At 54.1% G+C, this 19,949-nt stretch overlaps 2 protein-coding genes across 4 annotated transcripts in view; both read right to left on the reverse strand.

Annotated features, from left to right (window-relative positions):
* Positions 1 to 569: 569 nt before the first annotated feature.
* On the reverse strand, positions 570 to 10,834 carry SPAG7 (sperm associated antigen 7). Its single transcript, XM_028703463.2, has 7 exons — positions 10,682 to 10,834; positions 6,120 to 6,187; positions 5,900 to 5,988; positions 4,184 to 4,268; positions 3,972 to 4,061; positions 2,916 to 3,072; positions 570 to 1,737 (listed from the first exon to the last, which is right to left on the reverse strand). The coding sequence occupies exons 1-7, from the start codon at positions 10,767 to 10,769 to the stop codon at positions 1,613 to 1,615; spliced, it is 702 nt and encodes a 233-aa protein (XP_028559296.1). The 5' UTR covers positions 10,770 to 10,834; the 3' UTR covers positions 570 to 1,612.
* A 2,574-nt stretch (positions 10,835 to 13,408) lies between these two features.
* The window catches only part of LRCH4 (leucine rich repeats and calponin homology domain containing 4), a 61,380-nt gene continuing 54,839 nt past the window's right edge, over positions 13,409 to 19,949 (reverse strand). For 2 of the 3 annotated variants that reach the window (XM_077916739.1, XM_077916741.1), the window contains exons 16-18: positions 19,166 to 19,303; positions 17,470 to 17,547; positions 15,023 to 16,791 (exon numbers count right to left, since the gene is read on the reverse strand). In XM_077916739.1, coding sequence (XP_077772865.1) covers positions 16,555 to 16,791; positions 17,470 to 17,547; positions 19,166 to 19,303 — 453 coding nt within the window. In that variant the 3' untranslated portion in view covers positions 15,023 to 16,554. Of the gene's footprint in view, positions 13,835 to 15,022; positions 16,792 to 17,469; positions 17,548 to 19,165; positions 19,304 to 19,949 lie in introns of those variants that run through there. The other variant, XM_077916740.1, reaches the window with a different exon arrangement.

Consider the following 19,949-nt stretch of genomic DNA (forward strand, 5'->3'; position numbering starts at 1 on the left):
TTCTTGTGGTCCGCCCTGAGGTCTTGTGATGAATATAAATCAGGGGTCAGCAAACTTTTCCAGCAGGGGGCCGGTCCACTGTCCCTCAGACCATGGGGGGGGGGGCGGACTATATTTTTTTTTGGGGGGGGGGAGTGAATGAATGAATTCCTATGCCCCACAAATAACCCAGAGATGCATTTTAAATAAAAGCACACCTTCTACTCAGGTAAAAATACCAGGCAGGCCCCACAAATAACCCAGAGATATATTTTAAATAAAAGCACACATTCTACTCATGTAAAAAAACGCTGATTCTCGGGCCGTTCGCAGGCTGGATTTAGAAGGCGATTGGGCCAGATCCGGCCCCTAGTTTGCTTACCCATGATATAAATCTAATCATCATCACCATAAATAATACTTGACTGCCCTTGCTCCTGTTGCCCACGAACTTCGTTGAAGAGCCCTGAGTTCGAGTGGTCGTATACACTTTTAAGCGCTTATTTTTATTTATATTTAAGCGCCAAAAGCTTCCAGGGGGCTGTGAATTCTCGCTCTCGATACGGAGAAAAGGCAGAGGCAAGACAGCGTCCAAAACAAGTGTTTAATGTTGTCCACACACATATACAGCCCTCTGCCCAAACACCACCGATGGCGTCTCCCCAGCTCCAACATCCACACGGCCAGGCCCCCTTGGGAGCCTGTGACCCGTGGGAGCAGGGAGTGGGGTGTGCAATGGGGGCATTGGCTCCCCATAGCGGGAAGGCAGGCAAACAGAATTTCTTAAATATTTACACACTGAATAAAAACTCCAGAGCTGGCAGGGACGTTGGGAGAAGATCCAAAGGGAAGACAGTTATGCTTCGGCCTCGACACCCCAAAGACGGAAGGGAGCCTCTTGTCAAATGCAGCAAGGACCCCTCCCCGCAATGCGCACACGGGGGCAAACGGGCCCCTTTGCTCTCCCACCCCACAGCGGGGTAAAGGGGGCTCCGCTGTCCTGCACCCCGTTAAAGTCTTCCAGTTGGCCGTGGCACTGCAACTTGGTTGCTCCCCCTGGTGGGATGTAGGGAGTACTGCAGCTCAGAGGGATGCCCTCTCTGGTGGATGAGAGTGGTACTACAGTGGTAATAAAAACTGGGGTGGAGGGGAGTTTTAAGATGGGGGGGGAGAGGTAAGGGTGGGGGGCTTCAGTGCAAGGGGGGGAACCACACTACAGGATTAAAAGGGGCAACTTCAGTTGTGGAGGTCTGAACAGCACACAAAAAGGGAATTGTGGTGTGTGGTTTTTTTGGGGGGGATATATTATTTATTCTCTTAACACCCTCCCACCTTGCTATAATCGTCTCAGCCCCTTTTCTCACACGCAGAAGATAAAAATTTTCACAAACCCTCCTCCTCCTCCTCGCCCGCCGGCACGCTAACGGCACCCTAGGCTAGGGGTCAACTACTCAAAAGGGCTGGGGTACACCTAGGGAGGAGGGGGAGGGATGTTTCGTGGGGGTCCCCCTCCTAATCTGCTCTGGGGAGCCCCCAGGTGGGTTCCATAGAAGTAGCAGCAGCAGCTCCGGAGGCGAGTCCCTGAAATCACCCGGCGGGGAGCAAGCCCGGCCGCTGCCGGCGGCCCCGATCCCTACGAGCTGCTGGCGGGCGGAGCGGGGCCCTCGTCCTCAGTCTGGCGGAGGCGCTGCTTCTTGGCCCGGATCTCGTTCATGGCCTCCTCGATGGAGCGTGTGTCTCTCTTGTTGGCGACGGGAACTGCGAGGGGAGAGGGATGGGGGACGTCAAGAATTTTCCAGCCTGGCAAAGATCGACCTCCGAGAGAGGACTCAGGTGGGTCCTTTTTGTACTGTATTATGAAAAAGCCTTAATAAAAGGCAGAGAATCGCCCAGCGCAACCACGAAGGCCCAATTCAGCCCAATTTGAAGAACACAGGAGCCTCTCAGAGCAGGCATTGAGAAGGGGGAGAGCCTTGCTGGTGTTCTGGACTACATTTCCCAACACCCGGAAGGCGCACCATGTTCTCAATGCCCCACGGAGAAGAAGGAGAGGAGTTTGGATTTGATATCCCCCTTTCTCACTACCCTAAGGAGTCTCAAAGCGGCTAACTTTCTCCTTTCCCTTCCTCCCCCACAACAAACACTCTGTGAGGTGAGTGGGGCTGAGAGACGTCAGAGAAGTGTGACTGGCCCAAGATCACCCAGCAGCTGCAGGTGGAGGAGCGGAGACGCGAACCTGGTTCACCAGATTACGAGTCTAGCGCTCTTAACCACTACACCATGCTGGCTAAGGAGGACCTTAAGGTTCATAAACAGCAACACCCTAGAGGTCCCGGGCCCTAAGGAAGTCAGATTAGCCCTAAAAACTTCCCTAAACAGGGCTGCCTTCAGATGTCTTTTAAAGATAGGATAGCTGCTTATTTCCTTCACATCTGAAGGGAGGGTTTTCCACAGGGCGGGCGCCACCACCGAGAAGGCCCTCTGCCTGGTTCCCTGTAGCTTGGCTTCTCGCAAGGAGGGAACCGCCAGAAGGCCCTCGGAGCTGGACCTCAGTGTCCGGGCAGAACGATGGAGGTGGAGACGCTCCTTGAGGTCTACTGAAGGATATTGGACCTTGCATCTTGGACCCCCTTACAGGATAGCTGCCTTCAAGGGGGCTGGACTCGATGACCCTTGGGGTCCCTTCCGACTCAATGATTCAGAGGAAACCACACTGGAGAAAGAAAGAAGGAACCCGTGCTCTAAAACACTGGGGGACAGCCAGGGATTGCTTCCCGCGGGTGCCCTGGACCTAAGGATTCTTGAGGGATATCACCCTGCGCACAGCTGGGAGTGCCCTGGAAGGGCGAGGGGCCAGTCCAGGCTGCTTACTGCGGATGTCCCTCCGGGTCTGGGGGAGCCAACCAGGAGTGTCAACCCACCCCCGGCCGACTCACCACAGCCGTAGGCCTTGTTGGCCTCCATGGTGTGCGCGGCGTCCTTGGCAGCCACCTTCCCAATCAGGTGGCTGTACTTGTCCTTGTAGTCAGTGTTGGGGTTCACCACCGTGGGGCCTTTCAGGGCTTCCTCTTCTGCCTGCCGCTGAGCCAGTTCCTGCAGGGAAGAAGCCATGAAGGGGTGAGAGACAGAGGTAAAGGGTAAAGGGACCCCTGACCATCAGGTCCAGTCGTGGCCGACTCTGGGGTTGGGGCGCTCATCTCGCTTTACTTGCCAAGGGAGCCGGCGTACAGCTTCTGGGTCATGTGGCCAGCAGGACTAAGCCGCTTCTGGTGAACCAGAGCAGCGCACGGAAACGCCATTTACCTTCCCGCCAGAGTGGTACCTATTGATCTACTTGCACTTTGATGTGCTTTCGAACTGCTAGGTTGGCAGGAGCAGAGAACAAGCAACGGGAGTTCACCCCGTCATTGCGGGGATTCGAACCGCCGACCTTCCGATCGCCAAGCCCAAGGTTCTGTGGTTTAACCCACAGCACCACCCACGTCCCTATTTAGAAGCATAAGGTAAAGGTAAAGGTACCCCTGCCCGTACGGGCCAGTCTTCACAGACTCTAGGGTTGTGCGCCCATCTCACTCAAGAGGCCGGGAGCCAGCGCTGTCCGGAGACACTTCCGGGTCACGTGGCCAGCGTGACAAGCTGCATCTGGCGAGCCAGCGCAGCACACGGAAACGCCGTTTACCTTCCCGCTGGTAAGCGGTCCCTATTTATCTACTTGCACCTGGGGGTGCTTTTGAACTGCTAGGTTGGCAGGCACTGGGACCGAACAACGGGAGCGCACCCCGCCGCGGGGATTCGAACCATAGATTAGATTTGAAGCATAGCTGCCTCCAAATCCAAGTTTCTAATGTTCTTATGTGCTGGGGTGTCGATCTCTGGTTCCGCAGTTTGCAAATCCCTCGAGGAGCACCCCGGGGTGGCGTCTCCTCCGAGGGTGGCACTGCAATCCTTGCCCAACAGCCCCAACCCTGCCCCCCTAGAGGAAAGCTGCCCACCTTCAGCCGGCGTTTCTCCTCGGCCTGCTGGGGGTCCCACTCCTCCCCCCGGCGGTAGGCGTCCAGCTCTTCGTCCGAGGGGGCGAATTCCTGTAAGAGAGGCGGGCGGGGCAGTCAGAACGGGAACACGGGTTCTCCAGGGGGCGGAGAGGAGGAATGGGGAGCGACCCCCAACAGGGTGAAAGGGGGAGAGCGGCAGATCTCCCACTTGCCTTCTTGAAAATCATGACGTATCGGGACTCCTCCTCGTCACCAAAGGAGAAGGAGGTGAGGCCTGCGACTTCCACCACGTCGTGCCTGGAATGGGAATCAGAGAATTGCACCGTTGGGAGGGGCGCAGAGGGTCATCTAGTCCAACCCCCTGCAATGCAGGAATCACAAATAAAGCGTCCCGGACGAAGGGCAATCTTCCCTCTATTTAAAAGCCTCCAACAAAGGGGAGGTCAACGCCTTCTGAGAAAGTCTCTTCCGCTGTCAAAGGGCTCTTGCACTCAGAATCGCCTTTCTTATTATTAATAATAATAATTTATTATTTATACCCCGCCCATCTGGCTAGATTTCCCCAGCCACTCTGGGCGGCTTCCAACAGAACACTAAAATGCAATAAACTATTAAACATTTAAAACTTCCCTGAACAGGGCTGCCTTCAGATGTCTTCTGAAAGTCTGGTAGTTGCTTATCTCTTTGACATCTGATGGGAGGGCGTTCCACAGGGTGGGCACTGCTACCAAGAAGGCCCTCTGCCAGGTTCCCTGTAGCTTTGCTTCTCACAATGAGGGAACCATCAGAAGGCCCTCAGCGCTGGACCTCAGCGTCACTTGAAGCCACGGGTTCAAGTCTTACTGTCCAGAGTAGGAGAAAACAAGCTTGCTCCATCTTCCTTGCGAACGCCCTTGAGATACTTGAAGATGGCCATCGTAACTCCTGTCCTTCTCCAGGCTAAACACCCCCAACTCCTTCAACTGTTCCTCACAGGGCTTGGTTTCCAGACCCTTGAACCTCTTGCTCCAACCTCCTCTGCAAACATTCCAGCTTCTCAACATCCGTCTTGTGGCCTGACCAAGGCAGCAGAGAGGAGTGATATGATTTCCCTTGATCTGGACACTAGACTTCTAGTTGATGCAGCCCAGAACGGCATTCGCCTTTTTTGCTGCTGCATCACCCTGTGGGCTCACATTCAGCTTGTGGTCCACCAAGACACCCAGATCCTTTTCACATGTACTGCTAGTAAGCCAGGTGCCCCCCCATCCTGTATTTGTGCATTGTTCTTCCTGCCTAAGTGCAGAACCTGACATTTGCCCCTATTTAAATTCATTTTGCTAGTTTGCACCCAGTTCAGGCAGATTCGAGGGCAAACCATACGTGGAACGAGTCTGCCCCTGCGACTTGATGGAGGTAGAAACTGTCTCTCATGTCTTGTTAGGCTGCCGTTTCTATGGGGATATACGCTCGGTATTTATCACTCTTGTTATACAAAAATCTCCAAATGGGTCCGAACTCAATGTCTAAAACTCCTGGTAGAGGACAAGGATCTAGAGATCACGCTAAGGTGGCTAAATTCTGTGTGACTGCCATTAAAATTTAGGGAACAAGCTGTACTACTAAAACGATCAAGGTTTTAAATGACAATTTTAGGTTATAGTGATCAAGATTTAGTATATATTTTTAACTGCCGCTATATCTGAATTGTCTCCGTTATACCCAATTGCAATTCAATGTATTCCTGTTGTGTTTTATGATTTTCCTGATATTGTAAGTGAGCCGGAACTGGTCTGTGACCGTCATAATAAAAATTCGCAATTCACCCAGTTCTCCAATCTGTTCAGGCCGTCTTGAAGTCGGAAACCAAGCCAAGGTCAGGTATGCTTCACCTGGAGGCTGGATTTCACCTGCCCCTTTTCCCTTCCCTGCCCCCCCAGTGGACTCACAGAATACTGCGCTCAATCTTGTTCATGGGCCGGAACTTCTTCTTGGTCTGGCTGCTATCTTGGATGAAATCGGAGACCTCCTTCTCCATCTGTATGGCGGGGGAAGAGAGAGGAAGCTGTGAGCAGGCGGAGAGGAAGCCAGGGTGGTCCCTGGTCCCCACCCGCGTGCAAGTTGGGGATCTGTGCCCGGGGGGACGGGGGGTGGTGGCAGAGGACGCACCCGCTTCCTGAACTCGACTTTCTGCCTCTTCTCTTGCTCTTGAAGCTTCTTCAGCTGTGCTGTTTGCTCTGGGGAAGGGAGAGAGGAGAGAAACGATACGATAATCTTTATTGTCATTGTCCCATAAAGAACAACGAAATTGAAAAATCTACATAAGACATTCAAAACCCAACAAGCCTGCTATCCCAGCTATCCCAGCCTGATTAGCCCCCTATAAACTCTTGATACCCCATTTTAAATACAATATACCATACTCCCACAGAGACTCCTTACACTGCGTTTAAAAGCAAAATCGCATTTGGGTAGAAACTGTTTCTCAGGCGGCTAGTCCTGGTCTTTATAACCCTGTACCTTCTTCCAGAAGGCAGAAGCTGAAAGAGATCATTTCCGGGGTGCGCACTATCCTGCGCTATCTCTGCCGCTTTCTTACGGCACCTGGAAGCATAGATTTGATGCAAGGTGGGAAGAGGGCACCCAGTTATTCTCTCCGCAGTCTTTACAACCCTGGACAGCATTGTTTTTTCCTTGACTGTGCAGCTCCCAAACCACACACACAGACCATAAGTTAATACACTCCCAACAGTGCAATGGTAAAATGCCATCGACAGGTCCTTTGAGAGATTGTTTTTCCGGAGGATTCTCAGAAAATATAACCTCTGCTGTGCTCTATTCACCAGGTCTTTGCTGTTTTCTCCCCAGGTTAGGTCATTTCTCAACTCCATTCCCAGAAAGGGGTGTGTGAGTGGCTGGGGGATCCCAGAAAGGGATCACCTGCTCCTGGTTCCAAGACGGCAGCCTCTGTTTTTTTTTTATAATAATTTTTATTCATTTTTCAAACACATAATAAAAAACAAACACAACACAAAACAGAGACATACAAAACATTTAAACATGTATAACGACTTCCCCATACCTCCCTTTCACTGCATCCTTATTTTACAATTTTTTAGCAACCCTTTGGTCAATTTATCTGTTTAATTCCCTTTCATTGAGTTTTCTCTAATTTGTTAGTTACAGCTGTAATTCTCTACTTCTTACCCCTTGACATCTTAACACTCCTCAATTTTACAACAGTTTTTAAGATACATTTTAAATTTCTTCCAATCCTCTTCCACTGTCTCTTTCCCCTGGTCGCGGATTCTGCCAGTCATCTCTGCCAGTCCCATAAAGTCAGTCACCTTTGTCTGCCATTCTTCCAGAGTAGGTAGTTCTTGCATCTTCCAATACTTTGCCAGAAGAATTCTTGCTGCTGTGGTAGCGTACATAAAAAAGGTCCTGTCCTTCTTTGGCACCAATTGGCCAACCATGCCCAGGAGAAAAGCCTCAGGTTTTTTAGGAAAAGTCCACTTAAGGACTTTCTTAATTTCATTATAGATCATTTCCCAAAAGGCTTTAATCCTCGGGCAGGTCCACCAAAGGTGGTAAAAAGTACCTTCAGTCTCATTACATTTCCAACATTTGTTATTGGGCAAATGGTGAATTTTTGCAAGCTTGACTGGGGTCATGTACCACCTGTAGATCATTTTCATTATGTTTTCTTTTAAGGCATTACATGCCGTAAATTTAACACCGGTGGTCCATAACTGTTCCCAGTCTGCAAACATAATGTCATGACCAATATCTTGTGCCCATTTAATCATAGCTGATTTCACCGTTTCATCCTGTGTATTCCATTTCAACAGCAAATTATACATTCTTGACAGGTTCTTAGTATTGGGTTCTAACAATTCTATTTCTAGTTTTGACCTCTCCTTCTGAAATCCTATTTTCCTGTCCTGTTTAAATGTCTCATTTATCTGATGGTAATGCAACCAATCTCGAACTTTGGACTTTAATTTCTCATAACTCTGAAGTTTAACCTTTTCACCATCATGTTCTAAAATTTCACAATATTTTGGCCATTTAGAATCCATGTTAAGTTTTTTCACCTCCTTAGCTTCCATTGGTGACAACCACCTGGGAGTTTTACTTTCCAACAAATCTTTATATCGGATCCAAACATTGTATAATGCTTTTCTAACAATATGGTTTTTAAACCCTTTATGCACCTTTACCTTGTCATACCATGGCAGCCTCTGGGCCAGATCCCAACTCGCTCAGGCTTGCAGTTCCCAATGTGGGGCAATTTGATTTTTAAGGGGGGCAATTCGAGAACGAGTTATTAATGGCCTTTTAGGCTTCATCCACGTGAATACCAGTTGACTTTCTGAATAATAAGGATTATATATCACAGGAGGGGGCATCAGGATTTTAGAGAGGCTTAGGTGGGGCATGGCCCAAAAAAGTTTGGGAACCACTGGTCCAGCCGCTTGCTAACTGAGAAGCCGTAGACCTTCCAGCTCTCCAGAAGGAGTTCAGTTCTACAGAAGGAAATGGGGAGGAGAGTCCCGCTGGATCAGGCCCACCTGGTCCAGTATCCCACTCTCACGGCGGCCGACCAGATGCTTCAACCGTAGAAGCCCCAAAGAAAGGCATGGGGGCACCAATCCATGCTGCCCCCTCCTGCGAATCCCAATAGGCAATGCTACCCCCAACCGTGGAGGGAGGATGGAGCCTTTGTGGCTACTAGGAGCCCTTGAGATGCTTCTCCCTCATTCCCACTGCTCTGGGGGGACAGGGGATGGGCGGGTGTGGAGGACTCCCTGGTCCTGAATGGGGCAACTGTGCCCCTGAAGGACCAGGTGTGCAGCCTGGGAGTCATTCTGGACTCACAGCTGTCCATGGAGGCGCAGGTCAGTTCTGTGTCCAGGGCAGCTGTCTGCCAGCTCCATCTGGTACGCAGGATGAGACCCTCCCTGCCCACTGTCTGTCTCGCCAGAGTGGTGCATGCTCTGGTTATCTCCCACCAGGACTACTGCAATGCGCTCTCCGTGGGGCTACCTTTGAAGGTGACTCGGAAACTGCAATTAATCCAGAACGCGGCAGCTAGACTGGTGACTGGGAGTGGCCACCGGGACCACATAACACCGGTCTTGAAAGATCTTCATTGGCTCCCAGTACGTTTCTGAGCACAATTCAAAGTGTTGGTGCTGACCTTTAAAGCCCTAAACAGCCTCGGTCCAGGAGACCTGAAGGAGCGTCTCCACCCCCATCGTTCTGCCCGGACACTGAGGTCCAGCTCCGAGGGCCTTCTGGTGGTTCCCTCCCTGTGAGAAGCCATGTTACAGGGAACCAGGCAGAGGGCCTTCTTGGTAGTGGCACCCGCCCTGTGGAACACCCTCCCACCAGATGTCAAGGCAATAAGCAGCTATCTGACTTTTAGAAGACATCTGAAGGGAGCCCTGTTTAGAGAAGTTTTTAATATTTAATGCTATATTGTTTTAAACACTTGATTGGGAGCAGCCCAGAGTGGCTGGGGAAACTCAGCCAGATGGGCGGGGTATAAATAATAAATTATTATTATTATTATCTTCTTTGACTCCTGAGGGAGTGAGTTCCACAGTCTCTCTGTGCTGCATGAAGATGGATTTCTTTTCCTCTGTCTCGAATCTCCCAGCATTATTCAGCTTTCTTGGGTGCCCGCGAGTTCCTGTGTTAGCAGAGAGGGAGAAGACCTTCCCCCTGTCCATTTTCCCCAGGCCCCTCAGCAATTTTCTAAACGCCTGTCGTGTCTCCTCTCGCTTGCCTTTTCTCCCAAACCCCAAATGTCTCATCCACTCTGCAAAACTCTTCTCCACAAAGCACACTTTATAACCTCAAAATACAGGACAAAAACACTTGCAAGACTCAGTTAATGTTGTACTTGAATCTTGTTTTTAAGTTGTACAGTGGTACCTCAGGTTAAGTACTTAATTCGTTCCGGAGGTCCGTACTTAACCTGAAACTGTTCTGAACCTGAAGCACCACTTTAGCTAATGGGGCCTCCTGCTGCAGCACGATTTCTGTTCTCATCCTGAAGTAAAGTTCTTAACCTGAAGCACTATTTCTGGGTTAGCAGAGTCTGTAACCTGAAGTGTCTGTAACCTCAAGTGTCTGTAACCTGAAGCGTCTGTAACCCGAGGTAGCACTGTATTTTAATCAATTGCTTCTATACTTGGTGTTAGCTGCCCTGAGCCCGGTCTTGGCTGGGGAGGGCGGGGTACAAATAAAGTTTATTATTATTATAAATTTGAAACAAAGATATCTAAAATACAAAACGAAACATGATAAACGGGGCCAGGGAGAAGCCTAAGATCTCCAATGTATTTCCCCCTTTTTCATTTCCCCCTTTGGGGTCCCTGATCAGCCTCTGGGAGGTCAGGGGGCCTGGCTATGGGGAGCCCCTTTGGGCCTCATCCGGCTGCAGGGCTCTCCTTCTTCTGCTGGGGGGGAAGCCAGGGGGCAGCTGGGATCGTGTGTCCCCAGCCCGCCATGACAGCGAGCCTTGCAGGGACGGAAGGGGCTCCAGGGTCATCTAGCCTGACCCGCGGCGACCTTGACGTCACCCTCCCGGAGCTGCGCATGCGCCCTTGGGCCTCCTCTGGCGGAGCCTCCAGAGGGCGGCGCAGTCTACCTGCGCGGGGGGGGGGGCGGCGCTGGCTTCCCTCCCCCCCTCCTGGGTCCCCCCCCCCCGCTTTCCTCACCCTTGGCCCGCTTGGCCTCCCGGTCGCCCAGCGCCGGCGGCGGCTCCATGGAGCTCAGGATGGAACCCAGCAGGTCCAGCTCCGCCATCTTGGCCGCCCGCCGGGAAGCCCCGCCCACCAGAGACGGCGCGGTGACGTCAGGGCGACGGCGGCGCCTCGCGGGGCTGACGGGAAAGGGGCGGGGCGAAGGGCTCTTAAAGGGGAAGGAAGCCCCCCCGCTCTCCCGGTTGAACTTCTGCCTGGTTTTTTTGGGGGGGGGGGAGCGGCCTAGGCGCAGGGGCGGAGTCTTCCGTTAGCCACGCCCCTTCCGCTGCCGGGAAAGGGGCGGGGCGAGGGGCTCTTAAAGGGGAAGGAAACCCCCCCGCTCTCCCGGTTGAACTTCTGCCTGTGGAGGAGCAGCCTACGCGCAGGGTCTTCCAATAGCCACGCCCCTTCGGGAGGGGCTGTCGGGAAAGGGGCGGGGCGAGGGGCTCTTAAAGTGGAAGGAAACCCCCCGCTCTCCCGGTTGAACTTCTGCCTGTTGGGGGAAGGATCCCTTGTGGGCTCAGTGGGCGTGTCCTGTGAGCAGGGGGCGTGGCCTCCAGCTAGCCACGCCCCGTCGGGAGGGGCTGTCGGGAAAGGGGCGGGGCGAGGGGCTCTTAAAGTGGAAGGAAACCCCCGCTCTCCCGGTTGAACTTCTGCCTGTTGGGGGGAGGATCCCTTGTGGGGTTCAGTGGGCGTGGCCTGTGCGCAGGGGGCGGGGCCTCCAGCTAGTCACGCCCCTTCGGCAGGCGAGGTCTCTGCCCCGACCGGGCTGCATTGGGGAAAGGGAGAGGCAGCGTGGCGCAGTGGTTAGAGCGCGGAAGGAGGGCGAGATCAGGGCCCAAGCCACCCGCTCAGCCCACGGCCCTCCTCGCAGTTGGGGAGCGGGAGAACTCCACCCCCCAGAAATCGCCCCCTTTTCCCGGCAGCGATACCCCCCCCCTCTTTGGGGGGCTTCCGTGTAGACGAGTCCTGGGTGGGCGACGAGCCTCGCTCGGAGCGGCAGGGAAGCTTCTGAGTGCCAGGTGCTGAGGAGCCGCCCCCCTGGACGGCTTTGAAAGGGGGCTGGACGAGGCAGGATGGCTCAGTGGGGGGAGCGAGACTCTCGATCTCAGCGTCGTAGGTTCGAGCCGTAGCTGTCAACTTTCAGATTTGAAAATAAGGGATCAGCAGCCTCCCCTGTCCCCCGCGGGGACAGTCTATGGGATGTCTAACAATCTGGGATAGCAGCGGGAAGCAGCGCTGGAATAAGGGGATTTCCCGCAAAAAAGGCAAGGTTGACAGCCATGGTTCGAGCCCCACATTGGGTAAAAAAAAATCATCTCTGCCTTGCAGGGGGTTGGACTAGATGACCCTGGGGGGTCCCCTCCAACTCTATGATGCTAGGACACATTCGTGGAAAAGATGGCTATCGGTGGCTCCGAGCCAGCGATGCTCCCGAATCCCAGGTGCTGCAAACCACAGGAGGGGAGAGGGACTCTGGCCGTGGGGGAAACCAGGAGGCTGGACTCAACAGCCCCCTTTCCTCCTCTTCTTGCACTTAGGGTAGCCTTGTGTGATGGGGGTGGACCACATCCCCTTGTGCCCGCTGCCATGCTCTCCCTGGGGCACCTGGGAGGGCACCAAGCCCGGGAAGGCCGGCTACTGCATTTCAGATGCTGCCAGTCTGGGCTGGAGGAAAACCACTTTCCCAAAAGCTGCACAGAACCCACGCCGCCATGGGGGTGCTGAGGCCTAGCAGAGGGGACGTGTGCCACGAGTGCCCATGAGGAGGGCTGTATCTGCTAAAGGCAGCCCCCTTGAAGCCCCGCCACCCACAAAGAAACCCCCCCTCGCTTGCAGGGCTGTGTACATTTACTCCAGTCGACCCCACCGAGCGAGTTCCCCTGTGGAAGATGGCGGGGGGGGGGGGGCTGTCCTTTGGGGTATATGCTCGACCCCCGTTCAGTGCTGGGTCCCAGGCGGGCATTTGGGCTGATCCGGGTGCAGCGGTGGTCTCTTCTCCTGCAGGGCGTGAGGAACCTTGGGCGCCTAGGCTGAACTACAGTTCCCACCCACAGCTACAAACACGGCAGCCATGCTGGGAAGGAGGCGCCGGGGGAGAGGGTGGCTCTTATGCGCCAGTGGCCCTTGGCTGTCCCTTGTGAGGAGAGGATGGGGCCCCCTCTTCATGAGGGGCCCCCTTGGCCTCATCCGGCAGAGCGCTTCTCCTGCTCTGATGCAGAGCTCCTCCAGATGTCAGCGAACCTGCCGTTGTCCTTAGGAGGAAAGCTTCCACCCCATCCCACCCTCCAATCTGACCTGGGTGTTCTCCGGGCTGACATGCAATTGCCCATTCAGACATGCAGCAGCTCAGAGGTTTGGATCTTTGGAGATGGAACAGAAAGAGCCCTGCGGAGAAGCGCCGGAGGTCACACCACGCAAGGACTCCCTTGGGCGCTTGGAGGTTTTTAAGCAGAGGTTGGGCGGCCACCTGTCAAGGATGCTGCAGTTGGGACTCCCGCATTGCAGCGGGTTGGTCTGGATGACCTTTGGGGGTCCCTTCCAACTCCACAGTTCTTTTTCTGTGGAAGGAAACAAACCTGGGCTGAAGGAGGGCTGGGCGCTGATAGTGGCTGGAAGTTTTCAAGAAGAGGCCAGGCCTCTCTGCCCCGTATTTTATAATCCCAGGGCGATAGAACAGGCTTTGCTAATGGACAACGCAACTGAGGCAGCTGCTTATTTAAATGCAACCTCATTGACATGTGCACAAATGCAAAAAAAAAAACCCCACACAAATGTTCTTGTTAAATCTGGAGAGAAGCTTCCCATCCACGGGAGGAGAGCCATTGACAAAGGGGTCTTGCCCTTTCGCAGTTTGTTTCCCTGTTGGGGAAGCGCCCGGCTCCTCTTGCTTGGTCCCGACGAAGATCCCTGAGCGATTATGGCTCTGCACCGCCGCCCTGCGAAGGTTTCGGCTCGGCGCAGTCCCTGCTGTCCGGTCCGCCTAGGCCACCCTGTCCGGTCCGCCTAGGTCTTCTGGCGCCCCAGAGGTGGGGCAGCGCAGCGTGTTGCCAGCAGAGTCCGAACCATCTCGGCCACACGGGGCAGACCCTCCTCTTCCAGCACGTGGTGGGGGGAGCAGAGAGACTCCTGAGGGGGGGGCGGGGGGGACCGGGGGGGGGGGGAGAAGTTAGCAGGGGAGGGAGGCAGGGGGCGCTTCTCTCAGTAGGGCAAGCCAAATGAGAACGGCCTGGCCAGGAGCCGCTGACTGAGATGGCCTGCCCAGCTGGAGCCGGTGGAAAAGTTTGCCTGCGCTGCACACATCTCCCTTTGCAGGCCGGAAAAGGTGTACCACATTTTTCGCTCCATATGGCGCACCGGACCATAGGGCGCACCTAGTTTTTAGAGAGGGAAATCAAGAAAAAAAGCCCGGGTCCCCCCCCCCCAGCCCCAAAGAGCAAAGAAGCCAAGACAGCGAGCGGGATGGATCCTGCTCACCTTTTTGGCTTCCTCTTTAGCTGCGCGCAGCCTCTCCCTGCCGGAGGGGTTGCACGCGGCTATGGGACAAGCCCTCCAGCAGGGAGAGGCTGCGCGGGACTAAAGAAGCCATAGCTGCCTGCAGTCTCTCCCTGCCGCCTTTCCCTGCTGGAGGGGCTTCGCGCGGCTATCCCTGAAGCCTTCCGAGCGCAGCGCAAGTTCCCGCTGTGCTCCTCAGGCTTCGGGTTCCTTTTGCTGAAGTCGGGAGAGCAAGACTCTCCCGGCTTCAGCGAAAGGAACCTGAAGCCTCCAGAACGCAGCGGGAATTCGCACTGCGCTCTGAAGGCTTCAGGCAGCTATCCCTGAAGCCTGGAGAGCGAGAGGGGTTGGTGTGCACCGACGCCTCTCGCTCTCCAGGCTTCATCGAAAGCAATGTGAAGTCTCCGGAGCGCGGAGGGAGCGCTCCCTCTGCGCTTCGGAGGCTTCGTGTTGCTATTGCTGAAGCCAAGGAGCCTGCATTCGCCCCATAAGACGCACACACATTTCCCCTTAATTTTTGGAGGGGAAAAAGTGCGTCCTATAGAGCGAAAAATACGGTATATGCGCATATTCAAGGTCAGGATGGGTTCTGCAGAGTGGGTGGAGGGAGGGAGGCTTTGGGACACCCCCCCCGCTGAACTACAACTCCCACCAGCAAGCTCTGACCGTCAGACCACAACCCACACCTACCCTGTAACACGGATTGCAAAAGCAAACTTGCTCCCACCCCACCAGCGGTTACAGGAAGGAAAAAATACAAAGACAACCGAGAAGACGAAGGAGGCGGAAGGAAGAAACACGAGGCTGCTGCTGCCGCCGTCGTTTGGAAAAAAAAGAAGAATTCATTTCTTGGTATTTTACAATGTACAGGAGTCGAGGCGAGGAGGAACAAAACAGAAAACACCGGAGCCGCCTCTCGAGAAGGAACAAAAAAAGCAAGAGGAGCGCAAACGCAGAATGTACAGCAGTCCTTTTTTTTTTTGGTGGGGTGGGGGGGACTGTGAAATAAGGGGGAGGGAAAACAACAACCCCAAAGCCCTTGAAAAAGATTTTTGGCCCCCCCCCCTGCTCAAGAGAGGGGGCAGGCGATCGATGGAGAGCACCACATATTTACAATTCTGTACATGCTTAAAAAGACAAAAAAAAAAACCTTTTTCCTTTACATTACAGTATTCCATAATCATCTTCTCTTCAAATATATATATATATTTATATATTTATATAAAATATATATGTATAATTTAATATATTTAAGGCAGCAGAGATGGGGAGCGAGACTAGAAGGGGCTGGAATTTGACTGCAGCCGTCTCTAGAAAGAGGAGCCGCTTTTGCCCTGAATTAAGGCGATTCCTGTCACCTGTTTAAGGCCTGCCCCCCCCCCAACGCCACCCCGGACTTGGGGGGTGCACCGTGCCAGAGAGATTATGGGGTGGGCTGGAACACGGCAGATGCCCCCATCTCTCCCTCCCTCCGTGGACCTTCAGAAATTGCACGTTTGGATTACAGGAAGGGCAGGAGTTCAAGTCCAGCGGTGGGTGCCCCCGAGAAGCCCCAAAAGGGAAGAGGTCCAGAACAGGGAACCCCAAAAGGCTTCGGGGGGGGCAAGGGCATTTGAGGAAGAAGTGGCCTTTAGCCCCAAACCGAGGTGCCCCAGGGCACACTTTGGGGTGCCAAACAGCCGAGCCCCTCAAAGGTTTGCCAGCGCAGGGGAGCGGGCACAAAATCTGGGGTAGGGGGTGACATTTGGTTCAGAGACGCGCTGTGTGTGTGTGTGAGGTCAGGGGCAGCGAAGACCCCCCAGTGTCGGAGTGGGTGGGCCAAGGCTTTAGGACCACCTAAGGTTTTTTGGGAGCCTGCTAGTGCTCCCTTGCCGCACACCCCCAACTCCCCCCTGCAGGCACTCGTGAATTAGTGCAACGCAGTTTTAAGTGCATGTGAACCGAGGGGTGGAGGAAGTTGGCGGCTTCTCCCCCCGGCCAAAATACGGCCCCCGAAACACCTTTCGCTAGGGGAGCAAGGCACAGAGGAGACCGAACGGCGGGTGCCAAGGGGGGGCTGCCCTGCACTCCCCCCTGCCCCTTGGGCCTGGCAGAGGGAGCTAATTCTGACTGGGAAAGGGAGAGCTATTATTATTATTATTATTATTATTATTATTATTAAAGAGGGGGAATTGCAGGGATCGCTGGGCTCGGGAAAAACGGTATTTGTCTGTGTCCCGCTTCGACTGCACGGCTGACACCCGGACTTCCACGCAGCCTGGGGAGTGTGGGGCACGCGCCCTGACCCACGTCTGCCCTGGAGAACCTGTTCCTGCCCGGTGGGGGTGGCCGGGGACCCCCCCCTGCCCGCCCGCTCAGCAGCCGCAGAGGTTGCGATAGGCGAAGTAGAGGAGGAGCATGAGGACGACATAGAAGACGCCAAAGCCAGCGAGGTGTTCGGAGAGGGCGGGCGGGGCGAGGGGCCTGCCCCCCCCGGGGGGCGCGGGCGGCGGCGATGATGGCAGGGGCAGCAGGGCCTCAAGGAGGCGGAGCAAGCCGCGGACGTTGCCTTGCAGGAGGGCGGCCACGTCGGAGGCGGAGCAGAGAGAGACCTGTGGCAGAGGGAACACAGAACACACACAAAAACACACCGGTAGCACACAGAGGAAGGTCGGCGGCCTGCGGGTGGGGAGGGAGGGGGCTCAAAGTCTGCAGAGAAGGGCAGCCGGACCGGAAACTGGGCCTTGTTTGGCCAACGGCCACCTTGAGATCCCTGCATTGCAGCGGGTTGGGATGGATGACCCCCCGGTGTCCCCTCCAGCTGTACCATTCTATCATCCTGTGGATGACGGAGCCAGCTGGCTTTCAGAGGGCAGAACCTGAACCCACGGCTTCAAATGGCAAGAGAGGAGATTCCGGCCAATAATGTTCGGGCGGCAAGAGCTGTTTGAGAGCGGAACGGACCCCTTCGCAAACTGGCGGGCTCTCCTCCCTAGAAGGTGTTTTAAGCAGGGGTTGGGGGGCTGCCCGAGCCGGGGGGTTGGGCTGGATGACCCTCGGGGGTCCCTTGCAACTCTAGGGCTCTGAGTTGTACTGGGGAGGGAGTTGGGGGCAATGTGTGAGCAGGAATGGAAAGAGAGAGAGAGTGTGTGTGTGGTGCAAAAACAGGGCTTGGGGGCCGTTTCTCAAAGGAGGGTCTTCCTGTGTGTGTCCCCCCCAATCCTCCCTCCCCAGCAGGCACAAGCAAGCAGCAGCACACATATAAGACCCCCGCAGATGCCCAACCTCACCTCCGGGAGCCCCAGCTGGCGGCAGGCGGCCAAGAAGCTGTCCACGTTCTTCCGGCTTTTGATGGCGTTCAGCTTTGGCTGTTTCGAGAGGGAGAGAGAGAGGTGGTCAGCTCAGCAATGGTCAAGGGGAAGGATACCCGCTTGGCACGCAGAAGGTCCCGGGCTGGGCTGGCGGGGATTCTTCTCTGCTTAAAGTCCTGGGCAGCCGCTGCTGCCGGCCAGTGCCAGCAGTACTAAGCTGGGTGAAGCAATGACCTTAGGCAGCTTCTCGCACCCCTCGGGCTGGGCAGACCTGGTCTAGGTGCCCCTGGGGCGGGAGCATCACCTAGGGGGGAGCTCAGAGGCGGGGGGGGGGGGTGCCAGGAGGGAACTGGGATCCAGTGCCCATTCGTTTTGTTGAACCGATCAAACTTAAGTAGCTTAAACCGAATTTTGAATCAGCAGCAATTGCTACCGTTTTGAATTCTATTGTTATTAGCGGGTCGTAGAAACAAAACCGCTATTCTGAATTATGTCCTTCGTAGGGGAGGGAACCAGGCAGAGGGCCTTCTCGGTGGTGGCGCCTGCCCTGTGGAACGCCTTCCCAGCAGATGTCAAGGCAATAAACAACTATTTTACTGAAGGCGGCCCTGTTTAGGGAAGTTTTTAATGTCTGATACTGTATTGTTTTTGATATTTGGTTGGAAGCCGCCCAGAGTGACTGGGGAGACCCAGCCAGATGGGCGGGGTATAAATAATAAATTATTATTATTATTATTATTATTATTATTATTATTATTATTATTATGGGTCCAAGATCTTCCTGATTTCTGATTCTTCCGGCCATTTTTGCCATCAGGAACACAAAATGTTAATAATGGGGGAAATTTATAACTAATCTTAAAGACCATTGTAAACATCGTTAGCAGGACTGGAATAACCCTTGTAGTTTTATGGTGAATTTTGGATATAAGGGAGATGTGAGAGATTTGTATTACAGTGGTGCCTCGCAAGACGAAATTAATTTGTTCTGCGAGTTTTTTCGTCTTGCGAAGCACGGTGTCGGGAAAGTTTTGGAAAAGCTTCAAAAATCACCAAAGTGTTTAAAAACCTCAAAAAAGGCTACCACACCGCGTTCTATGAGTTGCTCCTCGAAGTCAAGTCGCAACTGTATTAACGGTGTTAAGAAAAAGGAAACGAACTTGCAAGACGTTTCCGTCTTGCGAAGCAAGCCCATAGGGAAAATCGTCTTGCGAAGCAGCTCAAAAAACAAAAAACCCTTTCGTCTAGCGAGTTTTTTGTCTTGTGAGGCATTCGTCTTGCGAGGTACCACTGTATTATGAAAGATGTAGGAGGAAATGCTTAACAATAGGACTCATAAAGGGGAGGAGGGAATAATAATAATAATAATAATAATAATAATAATAATAATAATAATATATTTATACCCCGCCCATCTGGCTGGGTTTCCCCAGCCACTCTGGGCGGTTTCCAACAAAATACAATAACCTATTAAACATTAAAAGCTTCCCAGAAGAAGTCCAGGAGACGCTTGTTTTTATGTTGTATGCTGGATGTGCGATTGGAAAACTCTTAATTTGCAAAACCAAATAAATTTATATTAAAAAAGAGTTTATGGGTCCAAGGGGGCAGCTTGGGAGCCCCTGATTCTTGTGGACTTGGGGGTCCGGCAGGCTCCCCGACCCCAAAGGCTCACCACAGCCGGGGAGGGCACGTGGATGAAGGGCACGGCTCGAGGGCGCAGGTGATTGACCAGCTGGCAAAGGACCACCCCGTTGGCCAGCGCCTCGCCCAGGTCTTCGGCCAGGGTGACGTTCAGCTGGGACTCGATGGCCTGCGGGGAAGAAGGGGAGAAGGAGGAGCAGTCAGGCCGGGGATCGAGGGCTCACTGGACATCCACCTCTCAGCATCCGCTGGAGCTGTGCGCCACTAATGCTGGCCATCTTTTACCGGGGGAGAGTAAGAACTTACAAAGGGCCCTGCTGGGTCAGGCTCAGCGTCTGAAGAACGGCAGAACTTAAGGAGAGCCGGCCGGATAAGGCCCTTGGGGGCTCAAGGGAGTCCAGCCTCCTGTTTTCACAGTGGCCAACCAGAGGCCTCAATGGGGAAGCCACAAGCAGGATCCCAGCGTAAGCGGATCCCTCTCGCCTCCTGCCGGTCCTTCTGGGACTCGGAGGTCAGAGCAGACCCGCAACGTCCCTCCGTTGCTGCCCCCTCAAGCCATCCCCGCTTACTCCATCTTCAGCGCCTTCTGCAATGTTTTTACAGGCAGCTCCCCACCGACACGGGGATGCAGGTGGTGCTGTGGGTTAAACCACTGAGCCTCTTGGGCTTGCCGATCAGAAGGTTGGCGGTTCGAATCCCCGCAATGACGGGGTGAGCTCCCATTGCTCGGTCCCTGCTCCTGCCAACCTAGCAGTTTGAAAGCACATCAAAGTGCAAGTAGATAAATAGGCACCGCTCTGGGGGGAAGGTAAACG

This window comes from Podarcis muralis, chromosome 13 (assembly GCF_964188315.1).
Source record: "Podarcis muralis chromosome 13, rPodMur119.hap1.1, whole genome shotgun sequence".
NCBI classification, from domain to species: Eukaryota; Metazoa; Chordata; class Lepidosauria; order Squamata; family Lacertidae; genus Podarcis; species Podarcis muralis.

What these genes read in the sequence shown, in the direction of transcription:
- SPAG7 (XM_028703463.2), bottom strand. Translation starts at nt 10,769, where the DNA reads ATGGCGGAGCTGGACCTGCTGGGTTCCATCCTGAGCTCCATGGAGCCG. An exon ending in GGAGGCCAAGCGGGCCAAGG is followed by an intron (nt 6,188 to 10,681) that starts GTGAGGAAAGCG and finishes TCCCTTCCCCAG; the next exon opens with AGCAAACAGCACAGCTGAAG. An exon ending in AAGATTGAGCGCAGTATTCT is followed by an intron (nt 4,269 to 5,899) that starts GTGAGTCCACTG and finishes TTCCCATTCCAG; the next exon opens with GCACGACGTGGTGGAAGTCG.